Source organism: Equus asinus, chromosome 15 (assembly GCF_041296235.1).
Source record: "Equus asinus isolate D_3611 breed Donkey chromosome 15, EquAss-T2T_v2, whole genome shotgun sequence".
Classification (NCBI taxonomy): domain Eukaryota; kingdom Metazoa; phylum Chordata; class Mammalia; order Perissodactyla; family Equidae; genus Equus; species Equus asinus.
The window spans coordinates 29,865,922-29,882,631 of record NC_091804.1 but is presented as its reverse complement, the minus strand read 5'-3'; the positions used below and the strand labels follow the sequence as shown (position 1 = coordinate 29,882,631).

At 38.3% G+C, this 16,710-nt stretch overlaps 1 protein-coding gene and 1 pseudogene across 9 annotated transcripts in view; both read right to left on the bottom strand.

Annotated features, from left to right (window-relative positions):
* RALGAPB (Ral GTPase activating protein non-catalytic subunit beta) overlaps window positions 1-16,710 on the bottom strand; it is a 90,624-nt gene that overhangs the window by 38,314 nt on the left and 35,600 nt on the right. For 4 of the 9 annotated variants that reach the window (XM_014847187.3, XM_070485926.1, XM_070485923.1 and 1 more), the window contains 7 exons: window positions 14,167-14,368; window positions 11,170-11,337; window positions 10,537-10,651; window positions 10,005-10,152; window positions 7,713-7,777; window positions 5,946-6,075; window positions 4,045-4,178 (listed from right to left, as the gene is read on the bottom strand). In XM_014847187.3, the coding sequence (XP_014702673.1) occupies window positions 4,045-4,178; window positions 5,946-6,075; window positions 7,713-7,777; window positions 10,005-10,152; window positions 10,537-10,651; window positions 11,170-11,337; window positions 14,167-14,368 (962 nt within the window). Of the gene's footprint in view, window positions 1-4,044; window positions 4,179-5,945; window positions 6,076-7,712; window positions 7,778-10,004; window positions 10,153-10,536; window positions 10,652-11,169; window positions 11,338-14,166; window positions 14,369-15,594; window positions 15,631-16,710 lie in introns of all 9 variants that reach the window. The other 5 variants (XM_044748849.2, XM_070485925.1, XM_070485921.1 and 2 more) reach the window with 3 other exon arrangements.
* Window positions 998-1,991, bottom strand: LOC106835084 (small ribosomal subunit protein uS3-like; annotated as a pseudogene).

Below are 16,710 nucleotides of genomic sequence, written 5' to 3'. Positions count from 1 at the left end.
CCTAAACTCTTGGGGTGTACCTACTCATTACTGCCAGAGATCAAAAGAACAGCTGGCAATAGAACATGTACACATTTTTTAAGCCCCCTAACACAACCTCGCAGTAATACTCTATGGGCTACAAACCTCTGTGCAGATGCTTAGAGGTATAACTAACATACAGTAAACTACAGGTATTTAAAGTGCACAATTTGATAATCTGGGCATAAATATACACCTGTAAACTATCACAATTAAGATAGTAGACATATGCATCACCTCCCAAAATCTCCTCATGCACCTTTGTAATCCTTCCTTCCACTCCTTTTTGCCCCCTCCCTACATTACTGCTGGTCTGCTTTCTGTCACTATAGGTTAACTTCCATTTTCTAAAGTTTTATATAAATAAAATCATATGGCATTGTACTCCTTTTTTGCAGTGGGGGAGAGGGGTCTGGGTTCTTTTACTCAGCATAACTACTTTGAGATTTATCCACATTCTTGTGTGTATCAATTGTGCTTTCTTTTTTATTGCTGAGAAATATTCCATTGTATGGATATACTACAATTTATTTATCCAGTCACCTGCTGATAGACATTTGGGTTGTTTCAAGCTTCTGGATATCACAAATAAAGCTACTACGGACATGCACGTACAAGTCTTTATATGGATATATGCTCTTATCTCCTAGGAGCATAATGATTGGGCCATAGGATAGATGTATGTTTAACTTTTTAAGGAACTGCCAAGCTGTTTTCTAAAATGGTTGCAGCATTTAACATTCCCTTCACCAGTGTGTGAGAGTTCCAGTTCTTCCACATGCTCACCAATATTTGGTATAGTTAGTCTTAAAATTTTAGTCATCCTAATAGGTATGGAGTGGTATTTCACTGTGGTTTTAACTGCCTTTCCCTAATAACTAATGATATAGGGCATCTTTTGATGTGCTTATTTGCCATTTGTATATCTTTTTGGTAAAGTGTCCAACTTTTTTGCCCATTTTTAAACTGGGTTGTTATATTATTGAGGTCTTTTGTTATTATTGTATTGCCTTTTTAAAAGATTTTATTAAAGGTCTTTACAAAGCAACATCCAGACTCTAGATTCAGTTGCCAAGAAGACCCTGTTATGCAGCAGAGACTGGCTAGCGCATGGTAGGCAGCTCTGGCTTCCTAACCTGTTGTCCTTGAGATGGAGATGGTGGATAGTATCTCATCTTTAGAGTCCACAATGCTCCTATGGTCAAGTAGGGACTTCTTAGGGCCATTCTTCACACATGGGTCCCAGGACAGCATCATCTTCACTTTGACACCCAGCATATGCGATCTGAGCAGCACGTGGTGCAGAGTAGTATCAATATAGTAGTTAATAGAGTCCCTAGTGTGGATCATCACACCATCCACAAACTTCATGGATTCAGCCCCGTCCTTGTAGTTTCCCTGACACCATGACCTTGTAGCCCTTGGCCCCACTCTCCATGATGAACTGCAGCACCCCATACTAGGCTCTCCACACAGCAAGCCCTCCTAGGAGTTTGTAATGCAGAGACTCTGTCTGGGCAATGGCACACAGACCTATTGTGGCCACCTTTTCAGCATGCAGCTCTACACAGCACCCAGGGTAGCCGATCTTCTGACCTTCATTGGCCAACTCCCAGATCCACTGGTCCTTCTCACCAAGAACATTCTGCATCGTGGAAGCCAAGGTAATGATTTCTGTCCTGGTTGGTAAAATTCAGACTTCATCTCCAGGGTAGCCATCTTCAACAAGTCTCTGAGCGAGTAACTCATTCAGTTTAGCTCTGAAAATGCCATCACCAACAAACTTCCCCTTCTTGGAAATCTGCACCACCATACTACTATTGCACATTGCCAAAAGGAAAGGTTATTATTGAGTTTTGAGTTCTTTATATAATCTGGATACAAGTCCTTCATCAAATATGTGGTTTGTAAAGATTTTCTCCCAATCTGTGACTTGTCATCTCATTCTCTTAACAGTGTTTTTCAAAGGAGAGTAGTTTTTAATTTCAATGAAGTGCAATTTAATAGTTTATTCTTCTATGCTGTAATATCAAAGAAATCTTTGTATAACCCAAATCTTTGTACAACCAACAAAGGTTTTCTTCCATGTTTTCTTCTAGAAGTTTTAGGGTTTAGATTTTACATTTAGGTCTACAATCCATTTGGGGTTAATTTTTGTACATCATGCAAGTTATGAGTCAAAGTTTTCTTTTTTTTGTATGCAAGTAACTGATTGTTCCAGCACCATTTGTTGAAAAGACTATCCTTTCTCCTTGGAACTACCATTGCACCTTTGTCAAAAGCAGATGTCCACGTATGTGTGGATTTCTGGACTCCCTATACTATTTTATTGATCTGTACAAACTTACTCCAATACCAGACTGTTTTGATTACTGTAGTTTTATAGTAAGTCTTGAAATCAGGTGGTGTTAGCCCTTTATCTGAAGGGCTGGAGCAGCACTCTATCTAGGGCTAATTATTCCTTAATACTGAGAGTATACTGAAGGTCACAGGAAACAGTACCTCGTGCTCAAAGACAGTGTGGTCCTGCATGTCTCATGAAGGGCTGTTCTTACTTTCTGCATCAGTAACTGCTCCTCACATAATGATGGCCATTACATCTATTCCTGACAATCTCTGAGGTAAGCTTAAGGGGCAGTAAGAACACCTTAGGTTTTCTTGCCTATTTTGTCTCTCATGAGTTAGTAAGTCAAAGCCTCTGCTCACCTGTCCCTACATCTGTAAAACAAAAGGCTTGAACTTTATCATCTCAGACAATATCACCTTATGTATGAACATTACCTTTTTGTTCAAAAAGTGTCTTACGTATTTCATTTGATTTGATCCTGATAACACCAGGTGTTATGCACAAGATAATCCTGCCCATTTTACAGATAAGAAAACACTTAGACGTTAGTGAGAATGTAGAGAAACTAGAACCCTCATACATCACTGGTGGGACTATAAAGAGATTCAGTTGTTGTGGAAAAGAGTCTGGTAGCGTTATTCACAATAGCCAAGAGGTAGAAAGAGCCCAAATGTGCATCAACAGATGAATGGATAGACAAATTGGTGTATATAAATATGATGGAATATTATTCAGCCATAAAAGGGAATGAAATTCTGACATATTCTACAACATAAATGAACCTTGAAAACATGTTAAGTCAAAGAAACCAGACACAAAAGGTCACACACTGTATGATTTAATTTATATGAAATGTCCAGAATAGGTAAATATATAGAGAGACAGAGCACAGATAAGTGGTTGTCAGGGACTGGGGGGAGGGGACACCAGGAAGCAACTGCTTAATGGATACAAGGATTTCTTTTTGGGGTGATGAAAATGTTTTGGAACTAAAACATAGAGGCGGTGGTTGCACAACACTGTAAAAGTACTAATAGCCACTGAACCATTCACTTTAAAATGGTTAATTTCACATTGTGAATTTCACCTCAATAAAAAAAGAAAATACTTGGAGAAGTGCAAATGGCCACCCAGCTCTAAGCTTCCACAAAACTGAAATAATAGCTGTGAAAGAAATTTGAAAGTACAGCCAATTTTCACTTACTTCTGATAATGGAAGATAAAAAAGTCACAAAAAGTCCCAAATGGTATATTTTAGAATAATCACTCTTTGTAAAAAGAGCCTCTTTTCTTCCTTTACCAAAGCTGTGTTTGTTTATTAAAATTAGATGATCCTATAATGGCACAAAATGTCATGCTGAAAATTTAAGGGTACTATATGCAAATACAAAATCAATAGGTATTTTATTATGTCCCAATAAATAAACAGCAAGTATTAAAATGTTTCCTGTAATTTAACAGCAAAAATATCATTTATACTCTTTGAACTTATTAAAAAAAAAGCAAAGGCCATTTTGTAAAGTCTCACTTGGAGGCTCATTCCTGCACACTATGGATACAAACTATGTTTGCGTATAACCAATACTGCAATACCCACACCAAGTGATCATGAGATACAGAAAAAAGAGCCAAGATCCAAGTTCGCAGGGCTAAAATGAAAGGGCTGCCCTTCTCACCTTTGCCAGGCCAGAAAGGAGCTCCAGAGCAGCCAGTGATATGCTCATGTCTTGCCGCCACTGGGAATTAAGTCTTTGGGTGACGAGATGAATGCTGCGAATCAGGAGCCCAGCAGCTGAATCTGTATTAAGAGCTAGGATATAACCCCAATGCCACATCCCACAGGGAGGGAAAACAACTAAGCATTAGTAACGAGAAGCACAGCATTCCACCAGGCACAGACCACAGCAGCCACAGTGAGCACAATGGGCACCCACACAGTGCTATGCTCCCCGCCCCACTGACCTGAGCCATCAAGCCTGACTGAACAACAGTGCATGGGGCACACACACTGGACCAGGGCAGCTCCTAGCTCCCAGCTCAGGTACTTTCACACAGACATCCACCGGGATTTGGCAGTTTCAATATCAATCTTATAACAATGTAAATCTTAAAATTTCTAAATTAACTCAATAGAGTTACATTTTCAAAAAAACAATGAAAAGACTATCAATTATTTCCTTGGAATGTTATAGAGGAATAAATTCAAATTTTAGAATCCCCTCAGATGCTGGGAATTATCTGAAAGCATCTGTTGAAATTGTTCTCAGGGTTTAAACCATCCAAAGTCACATGCAATGCCTTTTCAAACACATGTTAACATTTAATTCTCTAAGACTACTTTAATACTTCTAAAAAGAATTAAATAACCACGTCATTGTGTTTTTATTTGGCCTCCAATTCTATATTTAAAAGTAATTACTACTTAGCTAATAATAAATTAGGACAATTAAACTGAATTTATAAAAGAAGCTTTAGGGACATTATACCTGTCGATCCTATCAGAAAGAGGGCAGTGACAACAGAAAAAGGAATGATCATTAAAGAGAGACATTCATGCGACACTAACACAAATCTGGATTTCTTAGTAAAAAGTATTTTACGACATTACAAGCAGAACTCACTAACACCAGTTCAAAATGCTGAAACAAACAATACTCACTTCAAACATTTATATTAGAACACACACAATAATGCAAATATTTCTTTAGCATAAAAGTGTTTTAGAAAGCATGAAAAATAAACAAATTTTCACCAATAGTATACTTAAATCCACAAACATAATGAGTAAGATAATTTAAATAATTTCTTCAAAAATGCCATATTTAAATCTGTTGAATATCCACAAAACGACCTTATGTATCTGACAGGCTCAAGGATACTTTATAGCAAACTTAAACCACAGAAACATGCCTGCACTCCTAGGCTCATAAACTCTCCAGATGATTAAAAAATTAAACTCACATCTAAGAGTCTAGATTTCATTCCAATCTAGTGGGATTAATAGTCACAGATTCAATACACTAATTTGTGAATAAAAACATAAAGGCACCCACAAACTTAGAGAACCCGTAAGGTAATTGCCCAGGGTAAGGACCTCATTGAATAGGATGCTCTGTTGGCAAATGTTTCCTTAAATTATAGGTTTTAAACACGAAGACACTCTCCTCTGGGTTACCAGATAATGCATATCCCATCATGTACCCTGACCACACTGCAATAAGTGCTGAACTGGCAGACTCTGCCATTAGAATTTGAGGCACAGCCCATGTCCTATTTGACTCTGTATTACCAGCATCTAGTACAGAATCGAAAAATGTTTCCTAACCACCTCTTACAATCCTTTATAAAATCTAATAAACTACCCAAAGTCTAACTGCTAGAAGCTATAGAGCTAAATTTAAAAGAGTTTTCTTTTTCTTAATCTTTTAGACTAACAGCCTCTCTATTACACTTAAGTACATAAAAAATCATGAACATTAAAATTTTTTTAAGAAATGTTTGCTTGTTTGTTTTGTATATCTGGGCATTAAAAGTCATTCCACAAACAACGAATTTCAAAAAAATAAACGTGGCTTACCATAATCTCTTAGGAGAGCTTGAGCAGGTCTTTCACTATCAGGAGTTGTGGGCTCCGTGCTTCCACCACTTGCTGAACTAATACCACTATTAGTGCGACTGTGACTCTTCAGGTTATTTTCTCCACCACCCTAGTCAAATAAAAATGAATCAAACATTTGAGGGCTGTGTACATAGTTTACAACTATAGACAGAGGTCAATCATTAAAAGGTATGTTGATAAAATAGAATGTGCTAATTAACCAAATAGCACAAACTGATACACAGATAACAATTAACAAGGGATTAAAACTGCCATGATGTTTTTGCATAGACACCAGCTACTGGAGGGTAAGAAAGGTCTGATGATTACAGGTGCCCATTCTGGGGTCTTCTTTGCTGCTGTTTATAAAGGGCAGCCCAGGACCTTTTCCATCATCACTAGACTTCACTAGCTAATGACTCTGGGTCCTTAAAGAAATACCCTAGTGCCTCTCAAGCAAACTTCAGAACAGGAATACAATCTTAAAAAAACAAAACACAAATAAACAAATAAAGTAACTTTCAAATGTATTTATATAATGAAACACAAACAATAAAATACTATGGTTAGGGGCCAGCCCCGTGGCCGAGTGGTTAAGCTCCTGCGCTCTGCTTCGGCAGCTCAGGGTTTCCCCGGTTTGGATTCTGGGCGTGACGTGGCACCGCTCATCATGCCACAACTAGAAGGACCCACAACTAAAATATACAACTAGGTACCAGGGGGATTTTGGGAAAAAGAAAAAAAAAATACTATGGTTAGTATAAAGATTAATTCCTATATGTACAGGGGCTAACAAAGCTATTAAAGATTTCCTCTTTTTTTTTTTCCTATATAAATACAACTCATTATAACCAGATCAGTTGATTATTATTAGCCACCTACTGGTACATGAATTTTCTTAACAATAATTTGATTGCCCATGCTCCATCCACCCAGCTCATCCAGTATATTCTACTAATTTCCCCATTCCCCTGCCTCCACTCTAGGTATAGGGATCACATATCTTGAAGACAGAAGCAGGGGGCATTGGGAGTCTCTGGGAAGCTTTTCTGATTTAGGAGCATTAGTGCTTTGAGGAACCTTCAAACTTCGGTCTAGAGTGGCTAGAAAGAGCTGATGAGATGGTAAAGAATAAACCAGATGCTTGCTTCCAGCCAGCACTAGATCTACCAGGGATGGAAGGATTTATAGAGTAGGGGACTTTTCCTACACTATTCAAGCCAACACACCAGCACAGCAAAAGGGACAAGAGCTTTAAGTAGACACTGTCCAGGAATAAAGACTGCATTTAGCCAGAATTTCTCTCATGCAAAATCTCTCAAGGCCCTGACTTACAGTTGAAGAGCCAATGAAAGGTATGAAATCTCAAAATACATGACATTTTAAAATAGGATCCTTATGAATCATGGAGCTGAATTTACAAACAAATGTCTTTAAAAATCACAAGCACAGGGGGCCGGCCCCATGGCTGAGTGATTAAGTTCGCACGCTCCGCTTCGGCGGCCCAGGGTTTCTCCGCTTCGAATCCTGGGCGCAGACATGGCACCACTCATCAGGCCATGCTGAGGTGGTGTCCCACATGCCACAACTAGGATGACTCACAACTAAAATATACAACTATGTACTGGGGGATTTGGGGAGAAAAAGCAGAAAAAAAATATCCCAAGGACAGACATTTTGGAATGTAATTTACATAAAACTAGATGTTGACATTCTCTGACAGATAACATGTGGTATGCTTCTTACCATCTCCATTTGGCAACCAATGGCTTCTAAAAGTGCTGAATCTTGAACAATATTTAACATTGCCCCTGCAACAGAAAAAAATGCATTTTATTTAAATACATAACAAGAATATTAAAATGGCCAAAACATCTCAATTAACAGTAGAGATAAGAACATGATTTTAGCTGAGTACTCCTGAAATTTCCATAAAATTACTAACAAATCCATTGGTTGGTCAGAAAGATACTCTTTAGAAATGCCCTAATTCTGATCTGCCCCCAAAGTTTTAAAACCACATTTTTCTAAAGGTCGAACTTTGCCTTACATAAAAACATGATGATTATCACATATTTTTTAATTGCTGCGAAAGACCAGACATAAACATCTCAATTTCAAGGGTAATACAAACTAAGAAAATATTATGGAATACTTTTAAAACCCAATGCTGACCTTTTAAAAATAAAAACAACACAATAAAAATCACAGCTATTATCTTTCTGACTGACTGCTTTTTAAGAATAATTAAAGCCACATGGTTGCCCATGGCAGCATATTCTAAAGGCAAGTTGCATGTATTTATCAAGAAACTCATAGCCCTAGAAAGGGTAGGACAGAAACAAAGATGGTGAGCCTAGCACACTGCTTCTCATCTCCCTGGGAGAGTACTCTTGCCCACAATGAAAAAAGAGAGGAGAGACGCAGTTTTGCCAATCTATGACAAGAGTGACAAGTGACTCTTGAATGTACATAGGGAGCTCTTTAGAGCAAGAGTAAAGCAAAACTACTCTATCAACTGTAGAAATCATCTGATTTCAAGTGATATGCTATTTGGATAACCTAAAACACTATAATTCGGAGGCTCTCTCATATCGAGATCTAACCTCTGTTCTTTCAACTCCCTTCCAAAATGAAAGGATTTACTCTTCCCTATGTCCTTGTCCTTGTGATTGCCCCCGTCCTTGTGATTTTTAAAGACATGTGTTTATAAATTCAGCTCCATGATTCATAAGGATCCTATTTTAAAGTATCATGTATTTTGAGATTTCATACCTTTCATTGGCTCTTCAACTGTAAGTCAGGGCCTTGAGAGATTTTGCATGAGAGAAATTCTGGCTAAATGCAGTCTTTATTCCTGGACAGTGTCTACTTAAAGCTCTTGTCCCTTTTGCTGTGCTGGTGTGTTGGCTTGAATAGTGTAGGAAAACCCCCCTACTCTATAAATCCTTCCATCCCTGGTAGATCTAGTGCTGGCTGGAAGCAAGCATCTAGTTTATTCTTTACCATCTCATCAGCTCTTTCTAGCCACTCTTTCCACCTTCTTGCTGCATAACATACTATCCTTCCTGAGCACCCACTCCAACCACTACTGCCATCACCAATTCTTAGGCCATGTCATTTCCTCTCCTAGAATGAAACCCTGACTTCATTTCTGCCTATTCAAATGCTGTCCTAAAAGATCCATATTAACTTCCACTTCCCCCTATGAAGTCTTCCTTGCTCTTTCAGTTTGTTCTCTCTCAACACTGAGGACACCCCAAATGACATGACATGAAGGCAACAAGCACTGCCTTCTGTTGTTACCTGACAATTTTGTGAGGGTATTCCAATCTCTGCAATGAGACTTGTTCAAGGATAAAAGCTATGCCATTCACTTCTTTAGTATTCCCACCAGAGTACTGTACCTAGGACGAGGCCCTTGGCTTTGATGAAAAGCCAGAAGTACAGAAAGAGACAGATGCAGTAATCAAGCTGAGACGTGAAGAGGGCTCAGAATTCGGCAGTGGCCATATAATGATGAGCCAATTAAGACAGAGAATCAGTATGATTAGGAGACCAACAGAAATCAATAAGGAAAAAGGCAGGAGGCATAGCAACAGCTACTCCTCAATTTCCTCTTGGCAGGGTTCTCACAGGGCTTCCAGAATTAAATCCAACTCAAAATATTTTCACATATATGTAATGGGCAGGAGGAAGGGGAAGAGGCAGAACTCAGGAAGGAGGAAAAGAGAAGAGAGGAAGGGGGGAGTAGTGGGGGGAAACGGGGATAGAAGGAGAGAGGAAGGGCTAGTAGAAAAGAGAAAAACAAAGAACACAAATAAAACTAAGCAAAAATGACCTACCAAGACCACTGTAATGCTTTTCTTCTCTCATCTCACCCCTTTAAATTTTTTCACATATAAAAGCAAACAAATTCTGCCTCTGATTCAGAATAAAGCTTCAGGCTTGGGCTTCCACCCCTGACCCCTGCCTCCTCAGCAGGCTGGGGTGAACAATAACTGGATTTTCACTTCAAAAAAATGAGTGAACACAAACCTAGTATCATTTGAGTGTTGTTGGGGTCCGTTTCCGTTTGCAAGGCACCTATTAATATATTCACAAGTCTCAACTTCAGGGACAAAAAAGTTATTGGTTTATCATAAGAAGAGCTGTCATCATTACTAAACTTTCCTTCCAGGACCACCTACGGAAGAAACAAATAATTTTTAACATCAACTGTTGTGGTACACTATGCCCAGGTAGGAACTGCTACAGTGCACAAAGGAAAAATGAGTCTAACAAGCAAGGCTTTCAGTCTGCCTAATATTAGCCACTGTGCTAAGTCTGTCACTAACTCACACAACATATGGTATCAGATGTCACTAACCTAACACCACTTGAAATGGTAGACCAAGGCATGATGGCTGACTGACAGAAGAAATACCACAACAAACCAACTTTGCTGATTCACTTGAAATAATTTGAAAACAATTTTTAAAAGCTCCTATTCCATTTTCAAAATGTAATTTGACTTGAATTAGTACACAAAACAAAATACAGACTATGAAAAACTTTAATAAAACATTACCTCAGATTTGACTGTGCCAAAGTGATGCGGGAGGGGCAACAAAGAAAGTAGGATATTAATGGAAGATCTTCTCAATTCTGTTGGATTTACATAACTTTTGAATTTTGAGAGTTCTCTGCCAAAGAAAAAAAAAGCTATTAGCATTTCTGAACTAAAGTATATTTTTAGCTATTGCCAAATATACATTATGCCAGTTTTTCACAATACAAGCACTGGGTTTGGTCTCATAGAGAATGCAGTAACTACTTTCCACTGACTTTATATTCTGCAATTTGTATGCGTGTGTGTGAATCTCTATGTTAAATTGTTGGGGAATTAAACTAGACTCTGACAGATTGATTGACTGATTTTAAATGTAAGGTGGACTCTACAAAAGTAGGACCTCTGAGCTACTGCTGCTCTTACTCCTCTACATCAGGCCAAAAAGGATTCAACCAGCTCATGGACAAAGCAGAATGGAAGCAGTTCAGGGATGAGGTGGGTCTGGATGTTCTACACTCATTTAATGTGGCCTGAGTCTCCTCGGGCTACGAAGACAACTGGATAGGATAAATCAGGAAACTGGGGAGGCAGCACCAAAACAGACCAGGTCAAACCCGACAACTGATATACTAGTACAGAATGATGGCTTACCTGTCTGGCAAAATGGTTTCAAGAGCTGAAATAAAGTAAGGAACCACAACATCAATCCCTTTCAAGTCACAGCAGAACAAAGGAGGGGAGTTTAGAATAACGCTGGCCAAGACAGGATGGCACACATAATCATTTATCTGCAAACCTTGAATTAAAAGCATGTAAAATCTAGGAAAGCAAGAAAAAAATTTTAAACAAACTGCTGATCAACTGTTTTTATAATTATTTATATTTTGTACATAGTCATCTGAAAGTCTACTTCCACTCTTCATTACTTCTATCTTTAAAAGCTATTACTGGAGTTAAACAATTCAGAATCAAATACACTAAGAAACAAATGTTCTTTCCTAATGAAAAGGAAGAAAAGATTCACATCTATTATACCTTCTGGAAGTTTTAAGCCTTGTAACTCAAAGTTACAGGTGCCTGCAAATGAAAGCAACCAAAACAAAACCAAACAAATGGCTGCAGTAATTATCAATAAACTGGAGGAATTACTGAATTGAATTCCACATCAGTAAAATTTTGCAGCATTTCACAATTCCTAAAAAAAAGTGTGTGGTTGTGCCTTTTTTCCCCTTCCCCATTAGTTTTGGAGGGACAATGAAAGGAAGAAACCTCATTCAACCATGCGTTCATCATGATATGAAGGTAACTGTGAGTAAAACTCCTTTTGAGAATATACTTGCGTATACCTTACTTTTAACCTCTACCCCTCACCCCCTATCCACTAAGTGTTCAATCTTCCATCTTTCAGAAGCAACTACATCAGTATACTCTTCTACTATCGTAAGGCACTCTTCTCTTCTCTGCAAAACTCTCCAAAAACAACTTCCTCACCTCCTGGTCACTGTCAACCCATTTCAATCTATCTTCTTGCTCTAGAACTCAACTAAAACCAGGTTAGCAAATAACCACTGGCCTCTCAATTGCTAAATCCAGAAAACATATCTAAGTCTTTGCTTTGCCTTTTTAAAGCATTCAACCCTTTGATTACTTCCTCCTTCTCTCTTTGTTCTTCTCTGATCTCTATGGCTATTTCCTTTAACAGATTCTCTTACTCCACGGCCTCCTAATATTGGTGTTCCTCAGTTCTCTAAGATATCTCTTCCACTAGCCTAGTTTTAAACACTATTTAAGCCACCGAATATAATCCAATCAGTCTCTAAAAGCCCCTACCTCTCAACTGAGCTCCAGATCTATTAGCCAAAACTGTACTGGATACCCGAGGGCAGGACATGTCTACTGATTACTCCAGTACTCCCTGTGCAGTGTCTGGTACAAAGTAGAAACTTAGTAAAAGTCTGTAAATATTTGTTGATAAATATCCCACAGGCGCTTCAAATAGGTTCAAAACTAAGCTCATCACTGGCCCCCTCACAAATCTGCTCTTTTGGTTGGTCATACTACCACCCATCCAGTCTTATGGGCCAGACAGAAAGCTCATGGTCACAGCCTTCTCCCTTCCTTCTATTGATACCATATGGGGTATCTCCCCAACCTTAGTCTCCCTCCTAAGAAATGTGGCCCCACTGCAAGGGTGCCAGCATCCCATGTGGCCCACCTTCACACTCATAGCTAACTAGACAAGAGGTAGACATCTGATTAATCAGATCCTCTTTCCCAGGAATCTGAATATTCGGATTCAGAGACACTAACTGGCCCTGCTGGTCACCTAGACCAAGGCCACGGAAATTAGGAACTTAGAAGTAGACTGCAATACAAGATAATGATCTGCAGAGACGAGAAGAATGAAGCAGTTCTGGGAGACCATTTAGACAGAGAACAGAAAGGAGGAAAGTTGTTTTGGTCCTTGAACACTTTCTAGTCCCTGGTTCCTGCCCTTTGTGAGGCCCTACTGCATGTCCTGACCTTAGAATATATTAAATAGCACTAGGTTCTCATAAGTCATCCCCATTTTGCTTAAGTCGCATCGAGAGGGTTTTCTGTTACTTAAAGCCAAGAGCCTATTAAGATATCCCTGATCAGTTCCCAGCATGTACCACTCTGTTTCATATCTATATGCTTCTGTACTTTGTTCCCTGATAGAGTCAATTTAATCCTCTCTCCTGAGAACCTAGTAGGTACACACACACCTGAATGCTCTTGATATTAACATCACTTCAGTAGCTATGTGAATGATCATGTGAGGAAGGAAAATAGAGTCAAGAAAAATAGGAGGCCATTACAAATTCATTTAGGAAAAAAGTGACAAGACGTGAAGTGTTATGGTGGGAACAGAGAGATTAGAAAGAGGATTAAGATAAAGCAGAAAGGCAGGAGTTGGTTGACCAAATAAAGATACAGAGGGAAAGAAGAGGAGTCTAAAATGACTCCTAGTTTCTTGCCTGAGCAACTGAATGAATGGCAGAACCATTCACAAAGACTGAAGTCATAAATTTGGATAAGATGATCCCACCCAACTTGCTAACACAGTCTAAACATTACCCATCCTTTATAAGTCGAGCACAATCACCCAATCCACTATAACTCCTTCCTGAATCCTCAGGGTAAGTATATGCTGCTTCATCCTCTGAATGCCCACAGCACTTTATCTGTGCCTCTCTCCTCTCTGACTTCCTATTACTATTGGATCATTATTACCTGTGTTCATGGCTTTGCTCACTCAGAAAAATAAGCTCCTCAGAGGCAGGATTTATAGTTAACATTTATGGACCACCTACAGAGTCGAATATTGTGTTAAAAATTTATTTAAAAATTACTGTGGTCGTTCCAAATCTCTCCATAATTAATAAAAGGCAAATAAGATCAAATAAATAATACTTCTACAATAAAAAAGGTCTTAAGGATCTTTACCAAACCTGATAAGGCAGGTAAAATGAATGGAAGAAGTTAGGAAAAATTTTTATTACTTACAGACATTTGCAGGTACTTCAAACCAACATTTACTTATCAATTCAGCCTACGAAGCCATGCTACAACAGTTTCACCATCAAAACTATATAAATGGAAAAATAAACAAAAAAATTCTAAGACCTGGATAAATAAGCTGGCAGAATCTCTTCTCCAGTCTTCTTGCTACAAAAAATCCTACATAGTGTCCCACAAGCCTCAGCTCTTCCTGCTTCATAGTTATCAGGAAATTCACTTGCATCAAACATAGGATTGGAAACCATGGTGTCTGTGGACATTTGTGACCCTTTCCGTCGAAACTCCATGCTAGCTTGTGTTGTAATGGCTGGGGAGAGAAAAGGAGGGTTTTATTATATTTGTCAATATGCAAATAGGCTCATGGGACCCTGGACACAAAGATCAAATGTTGGTGTCATTAAATAGCTACTTGAATAGAATCCAATAATGCTTTTGTTTAGCAACTATGTCTTAATTTTTTTTTTTTTTAAAAAGGGCTCTCTGGAATCTTTGAAAATGGGTAACAATTAATTTACAGTGGTATAGTCATTTTAACAAATTCTACAAGAAGCATTTTTCAACTGAATTTTTGATAAGCAGAATACATTTGTAATATATCTGTATGTGAATACAGATACATAACACAGAATTTGGCTTTTCTATTATTTATTCTGTTTCTTTCCTCCCCCTATAGAATGATGCTTAAACATTAAGAAAAACAGCTACTGCAATTTATACAATACCCCAGACGGACATATCATAACTGAATGGGCAATCCCATGCCAGTTTGTATACTTTTGGGAGAGGGCAAGGAAGGATGAGAAATGGGTAGGGAGGAAGAGAGAGAATTCCCACCACCCACCCAACTCCAAACACACACCAAAGAATCGCCCAACCAAGCAAAATGAGAATGAATTTTAACAACCACAGACAGCAGCTAACTTGAGGTTGATACATCAGAAAATCGGATTGGTAAGAAAGATTATCATGGTCATTTGTTGTCACTGAAACAGAAGCCCTTCGAAAGTTGCTTTTATTTTTAACAAAAGATTTCACAGTGTAATGAAAATCACTCTGAAATCTTTTATCACTCTACATGAAATGTTTAAATTATTTTGTAATAATAGATTTAATAGAATGCAGAGTTAAGCATAAATCTTTATGCAACTTCCCATGAGCCATTTTTCGTCCTGAATAAGCTATCCAGCAATAATACATTTGAAAAACACTACATGCAGAATGCATACAAATCAAACACTAAATCTGTATAAAAATAAGCTTAAAGCTTTAAAAAAAACAAAAAAAGCCAAAACACAGTTAGTGCAAAATCCTGGAATTCATGACATGACCAGACTAGTGTACAGAAATAATGGGACTGATTCAGGCAGATTAATTTGCTTTTGCCAACAATCTTCCCCATTCAAAACACAGAAAAGTATTTTTCTTCCCAAGTGCAAAAACTACAAGAGACAATGACAATCAAATTTTTTAATGGAATTATGAAAAAAATAAAACATGACTGCAATTAAGGAGAAGCTTCTGGTTCCTACTTACAAGATTTATAAGAAAGAAGAATTTGGATAAAAGATGCTGCAAGATAATAGAAATAAATGGAAACAAATCAAAGGACAGCAGTAATTATAAAATACTTTAAAGATGGTGAAATTTTACAGTAAGTTAAGAAGCTTTTTAGCTTTTTAAAAGTTAGATTAAAAGCTTTATGATACCACAAGCTAGTTCAAAAACATAGGAAATTGTGCATTCAGATCCAAAATTATGATTTTTGTATCATGCAAAACAATGAACGAAGAATATTACACAACTACAAAGAATTGAGATTTTTGAACTGCCCATAACGTGCATTAAAATTTTAGTTTATTAACCCTTCCCAGCTCAATGTTACTTTTACAAATCACAGTGTACTGTCATGTAAATCTAAAGCTATCCAGTTCATAGAAGCAAACACTTAAAGTTAGAGGTGAACTGCATGGCAGAATTCCTTGATGGCAGCCAGTACTTAGAAAACAGACTAACAGTGTTAGCATTCCGAAACCTCCCACCACCCCCAACACCTCAAGAGTGGCACCCAATAGCACTCTAACTCATTCAGCTATCTGGACACTCCTATCTCCTGGGTCATGTAACAGACTTTCTCACCTGTGAATATGGGGCATTGGGGAGTGTGAGGGGGGCGGTTTCTAGCCTTTCCCCACCAAGGCAAATGGTAAGAATTAAAAACAAGAATTTGTTGGGGCCAGCCCGATGGCAAAGCAGCTAAGTCCACACTCTTCACTTTGGTGGCCCAGGATTTGCCAGTTCCGATCCTGGCGTGGATCTATGTACCACTTATCAAACCAGGCTGTGGCAGGCATCCCACATATAAAATAGAGGAAGATGAGCACAGATGTTAGCTCAAGGCTGATCTTCCTCAGCAAAAAGAGGAGGATTGACAGCAAATGTTGTTAGCTCAGGGCTAATCTTCGTCAAAAATAAATAAATAAATAAGAATTTGTTGCCCACATATGATTTGAATTCTGGTTTCTACCTTTTGGCACAAAATGCTGAGCAAAGCTGTTACAAACTCCCTAGAGTGGGAAGATCAGTAAGTTCCCAAGGAGGCAGTAGGTTGAGCCACTCTGGATTCAGAGATTTTAGTGTCAACAGCTTGAT